The following is a 17307-nucleotide window of genomic DNA, read 5'->3' as shown; positions in this document are numbered from 1 at the left end:
TGAAGAACTTTGCATTCTTAACCACAGGTCAACAGCTGGGCTCCTTTTTTCTTTCTCTTTTCAGTGTTGTGTTTCTTGCGCTTGCACTTGCTGCAGCCATAGGGTGCAGGATGCCAGTTTTCACCTACAGGTGGTACCAATATCAGTAGTGTAAGGCACTAACCTGGAGAGAAGGTAATGTGACTCTAAATCCTTCTTAGCTGAGGATGGAGGAATCCCTGTTTTCAGTGCTGCTTGGGTGGTAATCAAGCCAGCAGGAACTTATAGTTTGGGTGCAGAATATTCTCAGAGCTGAAAATTTTTGGCTGGGTATTACTTACAGTTTAACGTGTAATACAAGTTAATACAATTTAAATTTAATATGAATCAATACAAATTAAATTTAAATTAATACAATTTTAATACAATTTAAATTTACACTAATACAACTCAAAGTTAATTCAATTTAAAATAAGCCTTTCACAGAAATCTTCTCCAGACAGTTCAGACTAATGAAGTACAGGATGAAGTCTTGCTAAATGAAGTCTTGCTAAAGATAACCTATAGAGAGGGGAAGGAGCATTAAGTAGAAAGGCGACTTTTGTTGACCCATCTATCAAATACCTATAAAATCTATAAATCTTTTTGGCTCTATGGTCAAACTCTCAGGGTCACAAATATACAGGCTGAAGTCAAATTCATGTTTTCCATCCCAGATATTCTCATCCTTTTGTTTCTTAAGAAATTATCTTCTACTCTGTGTAAGTAGTCTTCAATTAGTCCAATATGCAATTATAAAGCAGTGGTGTCAGAAGCATGCCCCTTCCCCTCTATAAAAATTTTAAAAGCTTTAGCAATTAGTTTATTTCAAAACTAATTGTCATTAGAAAGAAAAACACATGAGGGCATCTCTCATACAGTTGGCTGAAGTAGCAGTACCTGACTTCATAATTTTTTTTTTCTCCCTTTCTATTTGGATTCAATGACTTTACTGCTGTGGAATAGACTCTTTCAATGAAATCTGTACATTGAAACCAGGAATTTATCAGAACTGTGCCTTTAAATGGCATTGAAAAACAGCCACTTTACAAGGAAGGGATGATGAGGAAATTAATCTCAGGCAAGTTTTTCTTGATAAGGAAAGAGAACAGAGGCTTCTGGCATTTATATACCAAAAATCAACACATGGAGAAAAATGAGTATTCCACATTGCTGTGGCAAGAACCATTTTTCTATTAAATCAAAATGAAGTTTTGAATAAATATATTTTCCCATGAATATAATACACTAGAGAGTACAGTAAAGGAATGGATGACCTCAGTGTCCCCCCAAAATAAAAACATAATTATCCTAATAAAGAGCATATTCAGATAGACACGTCTTCTTTGCAGGGGTGATTTAAGAACAACCAAAAATATAGATTAATAGTACTGTGTACAGGTATTCTGTAAATACCAGGCATTCATAATTTTATGGCTCTCTCTCCTCATTCCTTACCTTTATTCATACTCTTGTCAGCTTTCACAATACACAGCGTCTCTCTGAGGTGAAGATGAGAATCATCTCCCTTCACACTGAGTTATACTGTAGACCCAGACCCTATATAATGTGAGGATCTAAAGAATCAATCTTCCAATTGCATTTTAAGCTGAAATAATCTTAAAAATAAAGAAAAAAGAAAAAAAGTCCTAATCTATCATTTTGACACACATGCAGTGGAGCATTGCTTCCTTAGGCACAACACAGAGCAGCTGACTGGGAATTAATCTGAGCGTGGGTTCCTATTGTAGTTATTCATGTATTGAGCTGCTACCAAAGTGCCCCTCAGCCCTGAACCTGGACCTGTGCCATGTGCTCTGGCCATGGTTTGTGTTGGTGAGGGGTGTGTGTGTGAGAGAGAGACAGAGAAATCAAGGCAAGCAGAAACATTAACGGACAACTCCATCCGTCCCTCTGGGCTGCTGAGGGCACGAGGAACGGGTCTGGGAGAGGAGCTGTCAGAGAGGAGCTCTGCCTCTTCCAAGGATCTTGCAGAGGGGTCATTTTCAGGGGATCAGCTGTGCTTAGCACCAGGCACGATGCTACAGAAAAGAACTTCTACTCTGCTGGTGAACCCTGATGGGCACTTGCACGTGGGCTTATGCTCCTTTGTTGCCAACAGATCCATTGCAAGAGGAGCACAGGGAGGTTGGGGCTCTCTGAGGAGCTTCACAGGCTGGCTCTGCTGTGATGTGCTCACCACATAAACATGGGGAGGATTAGGGAAAGGAATCATTATGCCAGCCTCATTTTTAAGAAGCTGAAAATAAAAGCTTAGGAAATCATTGATCTGGCCAAAAGCACACGGGAAGCCTCAGAAAGGCTAATCACTTAGTGCCAAGCTCCAGTCCAGGGGCTTAGCCATATTAAAAACAAACACTAAGCCCCCAAGACTCTTCTGCAACAGACCAAAATAAAATGTCTACCAAACTTTCTTATGCAGTTAAAAGTAAATGTTCCTATTTTGGGGGTAGTGCTTCTGTTTGGGTGAACACGAAGGGTGGTAAGAGGAAGGAAAATGGGTCCTGGATGATGGGTGGGGTGTGGGGTGAGAGCAAAGGGGACTCCCAGCATTAGGTTTTACAGCAGCTCCTTTAGGAGCATCCAAAAAGCCCCAGTGGAATGATATTCCTACCTGGAACCATAGCTTGGCTGCTGTTGTATGCGTTTCATATTGACAGAACACCTGACAGCTCCAGCCCCCAAAATAAGTTCTAATATGGCATATCAGGGGTGGAAATAATAGTCACTTACATAATTGCAATGTTACTGACACAGCTGATGAGCTGATGATGTTATTTGCACAGCAGTGATGGCATTCAAACCCTTGCCGACTCACGATTACACGGTACACGCCGAGCCCGAGCATGATTTAAATTACCGTGCGAGCACAATGAAAATACAGTCTCTTGACAAGATAAAGGAGGGAGGGGGGGTGGGGAATGGCTTAAAAATCTCCTTTCTGTGGCTACAGCATTCAGTAGTGCTAATTCATGGCTTTTTAGCTTGCACATTTCATTTTAAGAAAGTAAATTGGAAGCATTATGTTCTGCCTTTTTGCCTTGATTTAAAACCTGCCTGTGCCCGCTCCTCTGCTGCCTGGCTGCGGTGAGGCACCTTCGGGGCTCTCATTGGGAAATGCAAATTTCTTGAATCAATAGCTTCACTTATTCACTTTTTTTTCTTTTCTTTTTCTTTTCTTTCTTTTTTTCTTTTCTTTTCCTCCCAGTAACCGTTTAAGTGAGAATCCATGTGGACGAGAGCAGGTAGAAGGACATAGTTTGTAGCCAGCCGAAACGTGATTAATGTTAGAACAACAGCTACTGTAGGAAAATGGATTTTGGAAAAGATTTGTGCCTTATTCCCAAGCAGAGCAATAACTGGCTACAGATTGGTTCTGAGACTGAATTCCAGGGATATATAGCTGAATCCTGCAGCTACCATATCGGCTAAAGCTGCACTGAAGCCCAGGTGAAAAGCTCTGCAGGGCTTGGTTCACAGCAGAGCATTCACTCCTGGTGTTGCTGGTGATTCACATGAGGCTCATTTTGGGCCCAATCCCAGCCCCCACTGAGATCAACAGTGTCAGGTCAGTCCTTTGCACTGTTTGTATTTGAATTATGTTCCTCACCTATAACCCCCTGATCCACACAGTATCCAGGTGGGCCACAGTCCGTACTTGAGAGCCGGGCAGCAGCATCACGTCCCATCTGCAGGGACTGTGCTCAGTTCTCTGTAGCTGAACTCGCTGACTGACATCCTTGGAGTCAAGGCTCTTAAATAGTGCCCTGAATGTACAAAACCACACTGCTCCCATCTGTACACCTCTTCATGGTCTTCTTTCTCAAGTGCCCGGTGCCTGGGAAGACAAACTGGTCTTTAAACTATTTTTAAACCTCTGCTGCTTTGACATCTTACTTTCAAGATATTCTGAATATTCTCCTCTCCCGGCAGTTACTCACAGCATTTCTACTTTGGATCAATGTCTGCAGCCCTGGTATATCTAGAGGCTCCTTGGTGCACGACTGCTCAATCTAGTCAAGTTCCTCCTATTTCTTTCTCATTAGTTCCTGATTTCAGACTGCTGCAGACTCTATTTCTCTCACTGGATTTTTCTCTCTGTCTTCAGTCTGGCCCCTCTGATCAGATCATCTGGAGGGAGCAGGAAAAGGGAATGAACAGAATGAAGATCAAATGGAAAGAGGGAAGAAACAGAAACAAAAGATGCCTTTAATGTTACTTATAGGTTCAGTCCACAGCACAGCTTTGTGCTACTTATAGGTGCTTTGGGATCAAGCTATGCAGAGAAATGTAGGGTTCTGGGGACAGAAATCTGAAAATGATCCAGGTACTCAGTGGAGTTTATTTTGTGCTCTTTATGTTAACATTGTATTTATTTAACATCGCCTTAAAATTCTTTGTGCTTCAAACTCTTGCATTGATAATGTCGTGGAAGACATCAGTGGTGGGGATTGTTGTTTTGGGGAGGGGCAGAACGAAGAGCAAGGGAATTAACACTGAGAAAATACATGGGTTCCTGCAAAAGCACATATATGTAGTGCTGGTGTTTTCAACTGTCTGCCTTCAGCTTTATGCCCATGAGATATCTGGGGAGTCAAGCCAGTGGGTTACTCTGAGCCTGTGTACCTAAGGCTTAGGAAAATTAAGTTAGGGCAGAGAGAGATCTCTAGGCTGGTGGCTGAGTGAAAACATGAAACAGGACAATAAAAGCAGACTCGTTTGGCCCACACAAAGGAAATTACACTGTTTTTCAAGCCAGAGAAATGCATGGGAAGGACAAGGCCTCTGTGTGCCCTTGGACCAAGAAGCTCCTGGTCATGATGGCACAGCCTTTGCTGTGTTGCTGAGACACCAGAACAGATCTGCAGCACTGACAAGTTATTTCTCAAAAGTGTTGCTGCTCTTTTATTCTTGGGGAAAATCAGCTGAATGAGTGAGGTTGTGCCTGCCTTTCCTCAGTGCCACAAATCAAGGTATTTCTATTCCGACATGGAGTGAGAAGGTGAAAAGCATAATTAGTGCACCTGAAGTAGCTGGATTGACTTATATATAGTCAATTAGTCTGCTCTGAATTTCACTTCTGAATTTGTTGGGAGAAGGAAGTTATCTGTGGTCTGTTCAAATACTGAGGTGATCAGCTCTTTCTTAACTGAAATGATTTTATATTGTCCTCTAAGGTTGGGTGGAATCCGTAAATACTTTCAGTTTTGTTACATGTCTAATGCAGTTTATGCCTGCAATGAAAACACTGAGCTCTTTGAGTAACAGGCACTGAACAGGATTAGCTGGAGGGATGAACTGCAGAGGGTCTTATCAGGTGAGATCATATGATAACCCTTTGGCTTAGGGTTTGATTCAAACCTACAGGAGTTCTTGAAAATGGCATTCTATAGATCCACACAGAGATAAGGAACACACCGGCCTTGTTTGGAGCATATAAAAATATTTCTAATCCCGCCCTTTTGTACATGCTGTCCAGTGATGGATAAAGGGGAGCCACTGGCTGCTGTGAGTGCTGAGCCCTGCTCTCTGGATGCCATCCTGATTGATTCGCTCATGGCACGGAGGGATGTGTAAGCAGCACTTGCTGGCTGCAGCTGAATTACAATCACTGCAAGATTTCAGTGTAAGGGACTCTGGAGGTCATCTGGACCAACCTTCTCTTCAAAACAGGGCTTTGTGGGGAGTTCAATTCTCCTTTTCTTAAGAACTTACTGCATTTCTGGTAATACCATGTCAGTCACTTCTGAACTTGCCTGGGTGCATCTGGTTGTGCCCTGAAATACCACAGTTCAAGTATATTTTTGCTCTCATTGGGATAAGACATCCCACATATGGTTCCTAATTCAGTGATATGTACTGACTGTGATGAGGGAGCACTGTGAGACTATCCATCATTCAGCGAGGTTTTGTCCAAGTCCTGATGGGCCACAGATGTCATGGAACTTGTCAACCTTTGCTGCAAGGGGCCGTTCCAAGGAACAGATGTCTGTGTTCAGTCACTTACTGACTGTCCAAAGGAAGCTTCACTGCTTATCCAAAAGTGGGGTAGCTGTCCTCATTACAAGCTAAGTTGAAAGCACAAACATCTTTTGAAAGATCGATATGACTGAATGCAAATGCAAAATATCACTTATAGCACTTGCTAAAGAGTTTAGAATAAAATGAGAAAAAGCCAGAATGCCACAAGGACAAACTCCTCTAGGAAAATAATGTTTAGGAAAAATTTAGTTGGACGAGCAGCAAGCAGACTCTGTAAAATCATAAGAGTATGTCTCGCATGGGTGTGTGTGTGCATTCTCTGTAATGCCTAAACACCCAAACTTCCTAAATCCCAATACCAATCAGGGGAGTCACGCTCAAAGAAGAAACAGGTGCTTTTGAAAATGTATGCAGGAGCTATAAATAACAGATAATGGTAAGAAGGATCTTCTGGTATACAGACTCTATTTTTATTGCTTGAGAGCTACAAGTAATAGAAGGCAAATAAGCTGCTTTTAAACAGGAAGTGCCTCTCAATGTTTTCCTTTGTCTTCCAGAGCTACTTGCTAAAGTGCTCCTTGGAGTGAATATAACCAAAGGAAAAGCACTTGAAGGATCTATGAGTGAGTATGGGTGGCTATATAGAGAATGGAGGAAAAGCTTGAGAAAAACTAATCTTATTTTAATAAAAATTAAATCCCGATCTGTACCGTCCATTAAAGTCAGAGGAAAGGTTGCTCAGTATTGGGGAAAAAAAATCATATTTTTACTGTTTGTGTATTAAGTGAAGCACATTTGGACTGCTATGGTTGCTTTTGGAAGGAAGGAGCTTTGCACAATAGCACGTGATCTGAGCTACCACGGACAGGGCAAAGCCACTGCCCTCTGTTTGTTTGTCAGTGTATCCCAACTGACCACGCAACTCTTGCCTTGAACCTGCCAGTCTTCATGGTTCAGATGCCAATGCAGAGATAAATCTGTCCCTCACGCTCTGATTCTGTATTTTCCTGTGCCTCATTTGTATGCACTGTCTTCCTTTAAAGAGAGAATTCTGACAGACAGCTCCAGTGCACATTTCCACTGTTAAGGGATGAGTTCAGTGAAACACGAAAAACCAGAATTTGCCTGTAGGTCCTTAGCACAGTAACAAAGCCCCAGTGCTTAAAGCAGATGGTGGAAAGAGTCTTTGTTGACGAGGAACAGAACAAAAATAACATTGATGCTGGTAATGAATTACGCTTATTAACTACCTCACAACTCTGACAGTCCTTTTGGTACTTACTAAGCTCTCCTGAAATCCCTGTCCAGCACAGTGTTTACTATGAGTGACCTTGTTGACTCACACTATTTTTTACAGCAGTAACAATTCCTGGTAGCAAGTGTTTATAGGGCTGGAGACATTCTGTGGCAGAAGGCACCAGGTGACCAGACTGCCTGTTTATAACTGACTGCACGATTAGCAAGGGCTGGGGAAATGTTTACCTAAATCCTTACATGGGGACTGATAATGCCCAGAATTGCCTGTGATTTAACTGCCAGGCAGCTACAACCACCTACATTATTCCAATTTTAGGACATTTACTGCTCAGTTGCCAGATTTGCTGCTATTTAAAATTATTCCAGTGACTTATCACACCCTATAGCTTGGTGGAGTAGACCAAAGCCCTTCTCAGCACAAAACTCCTTCCTGATAGCATTACCTGTGTTTTGTTGGAGCTGTCATGGCCTAAGCATCATGGATATAGACGATATGTGTTATTAGACTGACTGATTTAACTGGAATAAAACCATGCTTTTATGTACAGAAATTTCCTTCTGGTGTGAAGCAGCAAACTTAAAATTTTCTATCTCCTTCAGACTTGAATAAAACCTTCTATTGTTGAAAGTTCACTGCTTCTTAGTAGCCACAGCCTCTGTTTTTATGTTGCAATGCCGATCTATACCCAGTCAGAGCTGTTTAGTGTGTGATCACTAAATAGCTCAGCTTTATATTAGATACTGATGACTGGAGAGTGAGAAATGGGCAGGATGCAATTGCTTCTTCCAGTGTAGCCAAGGGCCATGTAGGCATCTTGCTGGGGCCTCTTTTCTTCTCTTGTATGGAAGGCACAAAGAACCAGAGGCTCACAGGGGCGGAAATTGATTTTAGAGACCAGGAGTATTGATAACTGCTGAAATCCCACTGTCACCTCTCTCTTACACAAAGAACTCTGTGAATGCTGTTGTGCTTTTATTGTCCCTACAGTGGGGCTGAATGTATTAATGGGACTCTTTGATTGCCTATGATTCTTTTGTATCACCTGAGATTCAATGGGGCAGATCTCATTTTCTGTTCACACTCCCTCCCTATTCCATCTGCCTGATCTAAAAACTTCACTCAGCGCCAGGTTAGAACCTAAGCCACAGCTACTTCTTATTCCTCTTGAGGCTGTTGCTTATTTGGACTTAATCCTCCCGAATGTCTCAATATGAAGCCAACCTTTGGTTAACTCTAATAACAATTTTTTCATTTCTACCTGGTTGCTCTGCTCTTTGGTTTTCTTCACTCTGTCTATATGAATCAGTGCCACTAACATTATTTTCCTTTTGCATTTGCACTTTTCTGACTTCATTGCACATTAGACATTACATATTAGATTTCCACTCCTGTTTCAGAAAAGGCTTTTCCTACCCTTTCCCATCCTTTGGTTTCCCTTTTCACAACAGGTCCATGCATTCATGAAACACTTGGATGCATCACAGCCCCAAGAAGAGAACAAACCAGGAACCAGTTTCCTTCTGTAGTTTAGGAATAGCCAAGTTTGAGCCAAGAAATTGCAATAAAACATGACTTTTGAAGCCTGCATGTTCTGAGAACAAGCACAGTTCTCAGTGGCTGTGGCGTGGGCTTGGATGACTTTATAAGATGTTACAAAGTCATATCCATCAAATAACTGTCCTGGCAGCCAGCACAAACTATTCAGTAACACGACCACTTTCCATCAACATACCATGAATCTCCCTCCTTGCTCCTCAGACTGACCGAAAGCCCAGCAAGTCCGTGGCCCTTTTCCATGGTTTGACTTTCAATTAAGAGATAATGTGAGTGGAACAGCACAGTTTATCAGATAGTGTTCCCCTGCTGCTGCAGAAGGCAGAAGTATAGTAAGCAGAGGTCAACTGCTGAAAATCTACGTGCCTGGTTTAAACATTATGTAATATGTTAGGCTAATTTTACCTCATTTCATATTCACATATATTAGTGCAGCTTTTGTTATATACTTATCCTTATGTAAGTTACATCTGTTCTTTTATTCACTCATCCATGTTTGCTCTGCTTTCAGATTTATGAAACAGGCATTCCACTGAGCTCAGCAAACGATGGGCATAATAACTTATCTAAATTGCAAAGTATGTGATGCCCTTGAGGTAAACTCAGTTGTGAAGGTTTTATGAAGTGTCTCACATGTGGAAGTGGAGGAAAGTGTTTATTTGCCAACTCCTGTCTCTCCTTTGGCTGTTCAAATGATGTTAAGAGGATCCTGTGAAACTGCTACAAAAGCCTAGGGGCTAAATGGAGAAGTAGAGCTGCATTATTATCTTCGTAGGGGAAGGAGAGCCATCATGGCACTTGCACTTACACAGCTCTTCTCTCTTTGGATGTCAAAAGTTTCTGGTTGATAGGCTCTAAAGTATCTATTTATTTAATGAAATGCCTCTCACTGTAACAATATTGTGCAGATTTATTAATGAATTTATTGTTATGAGATAGAAAAGTAATCTCTTTTATTTCTTTATTTTTTTGTCTTACAAGGCTGCAGAGAAGCAAAGGTTCTGCAGAGGAAAGGGGGGGCCTTCCTGCTGTATCTGAGATACTCTTATCCCCTCTGCCCTTCTGTAGCTGCTGTAAAGTCCTGCAATGGATTCCTTGAGTTACTCAGGGCTGAGCTTTTCCACTAGTCCCAGCACTGATGTGCGTGACAGATGTCACCTACATCATGTGTAACTTTGTCAGCAAAGAAGCTCATCAATAACATCCAGATCTGGCTATTAGGAGAGTGTCCCCACCGGCTTAAGACTCAGCGCCTGGACTGATATTTATGGGATTGAGCTGAATTATCATCCCAGTTCCCCCCCATATCTCTTGGAAGTCTCCTGTTCATTGCTGCTGAGCTTTGTGCATCAGAGATCAGAGATTGCTTAAACCACTGGGCTAAATCAGATTTGTTAAAGTAATTCAAGTTACATTTGAGTTTATTAAGAAGAGAATTTACACTTTAAAATCCTGTAAGTAAAAACACATTTCTACCTCTGTGACTGGTGAAGACTTAAAGCCCCTTTGGAAGAGTGGATTTGGTTCTCTTTCCTTTAAAGTCTTCTCTTGGATACTTTAGATGCTATGCATAAGGAGAGCTTCAGAGAAGTCCATTCTCATGCAATGCTGATGGTGTGATATTTATGTACCTTCAAGATTCAACCTCTAACACAATTTGGACAGAGGCAGTAACTAAAAAAAGAAATTCCCAAGCCCCAGTAAGGCACCTCAAACCCTCTGTAAGCCCACTGGTGTGGCCACCAGCAAGTTCAGTTTGGGAATTTCTGACAAATATAAAAAGAAGGATGGTGGTAAAATTTTTATAGGAATACCCATAGTCCTGAAGTAGCCTGGGTATCAGTCCCTCTGTTAATTGCTGGAAAGTTCCGAGGGTGTTTGTTTCCCCAAATTTCTAATAGGAAGCTCAAATTTTATCCAGTGGACTGCAAGCACAACTGTTGGTAAAATCCTGAAGAACAGGGATTTTGGGAGACTGACCCAACCTATTTTTCCTGCCTCAGGCATTCTTCAGGGATATCTAGTACGTGGTAAAGGCTTTGTAGGAGGATGTATCTTAATCTCCCAAGGTAATCTAGGCTTTCCTGGGTCAGCTCTCCTTGTGGCTGCAGTCATAGCCCAGTAATACCAAGAAAGGCATCTTCTGCGCAGTGATGTTCTCTTGTCTCCAGCTAATTATGAGATCATTTTTCATTTCTTTGTGTTTAAGCTTCCGAAAATAATTAGCGCAATTAGTTGGCTTAAAAACGTAAATCTGTCAGTGATTTGGATGAGAGGCACAGCACCCAAAACACTTGAAGCTAAACACGTATGAAGCTACACACTTTGTCAGTCCTGCAAATTCAAAATTGTCCAAATTAATTTTAAACTGATTTGATAAACCCTCCAATGTGACAGCAGGAAAAGCATTTGGGTCTCAGGCTTTGTGCCCTTTGATGTCAGATTTCAGCCTGAATGAATTTTTTATGGCTGACTCTGGAATATAAAACCCTGAAAACGGTGGTTTGTAATGGCAATTCTGACAGACCCTTTAACCATTTGGAAAATAGACACTGCTATAACTCTGCTGCATTAGAGAAAAATGTTGAGTGCTTTCATTAGGTGCAACAGCTGTTTCTATTGCAAAAGTCAAACTTCACTGGTGGGAGCATAGCTGTCAGCTTTCCAGAGTTCTGCATTTATAGCTGTTTGTATAAATTCCTTTATGTTCTTTTTCGCTTTCCAATATATTTGAGTTAATTCAATAGCAAAAATACAAATAACTGCCTTGTAACTAGATGTGTGTGAAGGTTTTTTGTCCTACAATCAGTGTCATTTGATGAGCCAACTGAGAAATACTCAAATTTTGGGAATGGTTCCAGCACAAGTGATGTGTTAATCCACACCACATCAATTTTTAATAATCAGATTTAATCCTCCTTCTTAGTAACATGTTAGAGATCTTTAACCTAGTGTAATATTCTGATTAGAGCTGATTTAGAAAACAACCACAAAACACCAAAAAATCCAATAAACCCCTCTCCCCCGAGCTCCCTGAGTGTTCTGCTGTCTCCTCTACTTAAAATGAAATTTTTCCTAAGAACATGCAGAATATGCTGAAATGCGTTTTTTAAAAAAGTAAAGTTGATGATGCTTTTAATTTCTTTGTTTTGATACAATACAGAAAAATATTTTTGTATTACGAAGACACACAGTGAGTTCTTCTTGGAACAAGGTGCCTCAAATCAAATAGATATCTGAGTTGTCAAAAATTAAATGCAAACGTATGTTCAGAATGCAAACACCAAATTTTACAATGGAAGAGAGCAGATTTTAGTGGATTCAGTAAATTTTGCTTGCGAATATTGACTTATGCACAGCTTCACGTGGCATAATATGGGATACCAGTCTGTTTTTCAGTGCTAATTTGATTTCTGTTAAAATTATACTGAAAGTAAAAGTATCCAGAGAAATATAAAGGACGTAGGTACCTATAGACAAATACACCAAAGAAAATATATTTTTTAAATTGAATTTACAATGAAATATTGGCCACTTCCTATTGAAATATGTGGGAATAAACAAAATTTTAAAGATTTATTAATAAATATGTAAATATCTGTGTCCTTGGACACAACCACAATCCATTCTCAACAGCTTCTGACCTGTGATCATTCACAGCTGTGAAAATTGGGCTGGTTATTCAAACACCTGGCAGTGGATTAAAATCCTGAGTTTTGGAAAAACTTTGAAATACCATTTTTGGTATTTAAATCTACTGTATGAAAATGGGAAGGCTAAGAACTAGACAAGTACAGGGAACAGATCTATCATTTGCATTCATCTAGTTATCAGTGTTTATTATATATGGCAGGAAAAATGTATGTAATTGTATAAATGTATATAATTAATATCATAGATAGAATTTGTGTTGCAAAAGATTATCCTCTGATCTGTAGGCAAGTGTGAGAGATTTAAAGACTATCCCGGTGCAATGTCAGAAAGGTAGGAATATTTATCCTTTGTTTTGCTTCATAAGCATTTGACAGAGATGAGACCCAGTCTATCTATAATTTGGGGCATTTAGGATTTGATTACTTTCTGAAAACATTCTGTTCTTGGAAAACTTTATTAAAAACCACTGATCTGACAGCTAAGTGAGGCAATACACACCTACTCAGACTTTCTCTCAGAAGAGATAGATACTTTCTGAAATTTTAATTCAAATAACTTAGAAATACACCAAATATAATCACCTTGAAATACCTCAACCCTCCACCCCTGTGGTTTCTTTCAGGCATCAGTACCTTATTTGCTTACTCTGAGTACACCGACTCAGTGCAGGCAGGGTCTGGGGTTTTCAGTATCTTACCTGTAATCTGTCTGTAAACCCCAAATCCCAAAGAAGGACAATTTCAAGTCCTACCAGTGCAGAAATTCAAACCCTCCTCCCATTGTATCCACAATCCAGAGCCAGTGTGCATCCCTCTGGGATCTGATGGAGCTGTAAGAACCATTAATAACATTTTCCCTTCCCGGTGACGCGTTGCTCACGTCCTTTTCCTCACAAGTGGCTGAAAGTCAATGGTGGTGAATGCCCAGAGCTGTGATTTGCTCTGCTTTGAAAGACTTTGTAAAAACGTAAGATGCTCCTATTACATCCCAGCCTGACCTATTATTCATTCTGTCGGGTCAGATTCATCTGTACAGAGAACCAGTGCAAGACTCCTGCATTTCACAAATCCTTTCAGAATTAAATTGACCGGTTGCTGTGCAGAGACTCCAGAAATGCATTTACATGTCTTTTACCTCTCACATCACCAAAGCCTCATTTGAGCTCCACTAAGAGACCTAATTTGTAGGGCTGAATTTTATTCCCTAACAATTTCCCCCCACACATCCAATTAGCACAGTACTGCAAATGACAAAGATGGAAGAGAATTCTAATTATCAGCAAAAAAGAAGCTACTCAGGTTGTTTTTTTTTTTCTTTTCTTTTTTTTTTTTTTTAATGTGTTAAAGAACCCCATGAGACTGTTAAATGGACAAAGTTCAACCATAAGGGCTAAATCAAATAATAAATATGTATTTGTGGTTAGTGCCTGAGCACTAACAAGGTTCAAGGCCTTTGGTCAAGTTTCAAATGCCACCTACTTTCTTTCTACCTTTCAAACAGATATGACTCAGGTGGAAATTACTCCCCAGGGAATGATATACCCTCGTGCCCTTTGCTGCAGGTTTTTACCTTCTGAATTTTAGTCCACACACAATCTTCTTCACTTCTTCCTTCAAGGATGTCCATGGCATCAGCCATTAGTGACTGCAGCTGTGGCACCGAGATAAAAATTATCAGTGTGGAATTCACACAGAAATAACTTCTCTAAATACACAGATTAAAACCTAATTAAAAAATCATTTGTACGCTGATGATTTTATTACTCATCTTTCACACAATGAGCACTGCCACCTCATCTTCGCCTCAGCCATTACACTGTTCTTATTGTGGGTATGAAACACTTCACAATGGGAAAAAATCCTCTGGAAAATTTGCACTTCAGTCTATACATTTTAATGCAGTCAATGTTTATATTTAGTAAAGGAGGGCTCGGGTTGTAAAGAATAAAGGCTCCATATTTTATTCTTCAGCTGTCTGAGCTATTCTGTGTCGTACATGAATGCTTTTTAGTATTTTCTCCCAAGGCTAATGTATCATCATTTAAAGCAGCATGTAAAACCTCACAAGAGGACGACACTAAAGCTGAGATGCTTTTACTGTAGCTGGAAGTATCTAGCTCATTTTCCTTGCTTTTACTACCCTTTTCCTTTGGCAAACCCTTCCTTCTCCCCATCATTCAGCATAACAGAGCATAAACCCAAGGCTGACAATTTCTAGTGTAAACTATAAAAAGAAGCTGAGGGAAAATACTTGCTAATCAGTCCTTAGTGTGAGAGGGGAAGCTAAAATTCTGGAGAGCTGTAGCGTTGTCTCACTCCAGTACCCTTCCAGGTTAGTTATAGCATTGCCTAGCCCTGCACCCTTTCCAAAAGCTTGGAAATGTTTCCCTTGCTCTTAGTTCAGTAAGAGAGACACAAGGGTCAGATTCTTGAGCAGCCATTAACATTGGTGTTTAGGAACAAACTGGGAGAGAATGGTGCTTAGTACCTGTGATATTGCTGTGCTCTAGTAGGTCTATTCCAAAATGTTTAGTTGGTTAAAGTGAACCCAAACAATAGGTTTTGGGGTCTCTTCCCAAATGTGTTGCTCATTACAAGGAACTGGGCAATATAAGCATTAGAATTCATGGAGAAATTGTCTCTTCTCTTGAGAATTTGTCTCTTCCATATGTACCTAGAGGGCAGCAGTGTAATATGAGTACATAGGTGATGAAACTTAAAACATCAACATTTAGGCTCACTATACAAGGTACAAAATTCTGCCTTGAGACTGAACTGCATTTCCTCAAATTATGCTATGCACTCAGATATTTGAAGTTAAAATTATTTGTTTGTATCCCAACACTGGATAAAGGATACAGGAATCTTCTTTTGACTCGCTAAAGAAATTTGCTGTGCTCAGTCACAGCCTGCTTTCTCTGTGCTTGTGCAGCCATTAAGTTGGATCTTGTTGGTCCAAACACTTGATAAAAACTTTTGATGTTTTTAAGTCATGTATCAGCATTCATGAAAAACAAAACTGCAAATTCCTGCCTCTGGCTTCAATGGGAAAAGAGTTAACATGTCAGAAATATTCCATCACAATACTTTTAAGACATATAATCTCCTTCTATGAAACCAGAATAGACACAACCCAGAGATTAAGGGTATTAAGGGCAGAATGGGCAAAACACAAGTTCTGCATCAAATCAGGCAGTGGAGGAGCTGTTCGGGGAAGGTGAGGATGTTTCCATTGGTTTTTTGTGGAGTAATTTTCTCTGAAGAAGTGGTTAAAAGGCACTCACTGGGGCAGGGACCAGGGCATTGGTCTGTCACTCATAAGGGGCTGCTCTGGCAGCCCAACCAGGCTGCAGATTTCACTGCTTTGGGAAAGAAGATAAACCAAGAAATCTTTACGATTAAAGTTTCATTGATATTGATACATACCAGTGAAAAGTGGCCAATGTGTGCTCTGGTTTTAATTTTTATCATCCAAAGTTTTTCACCAGCTCCCTTGGAAGATAAACCATGCCCCTGCAAGAGCAGGCAGTTGGCAAACCACAATAATTCTCCCAAAACCGGCATTTTTTTGGAAGATCCCCCCCAAAGAGAAATGTTGCTTTAAAAAAACAAACAAACTTGTCCTTTTTTGATTTTAAATGAAAATAGATTTTTTTTCTTTTTTTAACAACCTTTCATCTTGATTTATGATGTACAAATGTGGTGACATTGAAGTCATAAACCTCGGAAAGATTTTCTTCAGGGTTTTTTCTCCAGTTGCATTCAACTGTCCAAGCTAACTGAAACCACAGAATCTTCATTTTCCCAGGGTCTGTGAATACTGACCTAAAAAGGCCTCAGTTGAGGTTCTTTGTGCCATATATTAGGACTCTATTTAGTTACAGGAAGACATTTACACAGACGAGTTTATAACTGAAATGCCTTTGGGATCCCGGAGAATTGCACTATTATAAATTCAGCGTGTTTTAAAATTTATACAACTTATTCTGTATGTGATGGCAAACATTTGGCATCTTTACCCTTTTCTAACTCCCACAATTTAACTGCCTTACTTGGTCATAAACTCTTATCTCAGTTTTACCAGTGTAAAGTCAGAACGACCTCAGAGGAATTAGTTTAAATTTTTATTAGTCAAAGAGAGATTAGAATTTGGCCAGCTCAGTTTTCTCCAAGGAAAAAATTTAGATCTCTGAAATGTTGGTGAAGAGTAAAAAGCACATGGGGTCAGTGTGGGTGCTGTGATTCTGACCCCATGGACATGGGGCTGCCTCTGTAGCAGTCATTGAGAGGTGCTGAATCACACCAGTACAGCCCATCCTCCAAACATTTAATCCTGCCTGGACCCCCATGAAATGAGCAGAGCTGAGCAAGTGAGAATCTCTTGCTCCCTGGGTGATTCAGGCGTGCAGATCCAACAATGGGCAGTGATGTTCTGTGCCTGGTGATGTTGGGATGTGGTAGGGAACCGATCCCTACTGGCATAGGAAAAGCCTGTGCCATGTGGGCTGGTGTCACCAGGAAAGATAAAGCCCATTAATCACTCCCTGGTGAAGTTACTCTGCAAGTTCTTGCCTGCAGTCTCGTGCCTCAACACTGTGGTGCTTTAAGTTTACTAAAATATTCCAACTAAAAAGCAACCTAGCCTCCATTCGCACAGAGAGAATAAAGATATATTTTACAGCAGGATGGCAGAACAAAGAAAAATAAATGAATTCTGAATTAATGTGGTGTAGCTGGTAGAGATTTTCTGTCTTTATTCTTTTAAAAAACATTTTTACCTTGGGCTCAGTAAACAAACAATGTGTGTTTTGTTGAAAGATT

The 17307-nt window shown here is 40.4% G+C and overlaps 1 protein-coding gene across 1 annotated transcript in view; it reads right to left on the bottom strand.

Annotated features, from left to right (window-relative positions):
• Positions 1-10922: 10922 nt before the first annotated feature.
• SPATA16 (spermatogenesis associated 16) overlaps positions 10923-17307 on the bottom strand; it is a 68099-nt gene continuing 61714 nt past the window's right edge. Inside the window, 2 exon segments of the mRNA XM_027647658.1 lie at positions 10923-11042; positions 14057-14137. Coding sequence (XP_027503459.1) covers positions 10923-11042; positions 14057-14137 — 201 coding nt within the window.

The sequence above is a fragment of the Corapipo altera genome, unplaced genomic scaffold, assembly GCF_003945725.1.
Source record: "Corapipo altera isolate COAL_440 unplaced genomic scaffold, ASM394572v1 113, whole genome shotgun sequence".
Classification (NCBI taxonomy): domain Eukaryota; kingdom Metazoa; phylum Chordata; class Aves; order Passeriformes; family Pipridae; genus Corapipo; species Corapipo altera.
The sequence above is the reverse complement of the archived record's forward strand: the minus strand, read 5'-3'. Positions and strand labels throughout refer to the sequence as shown.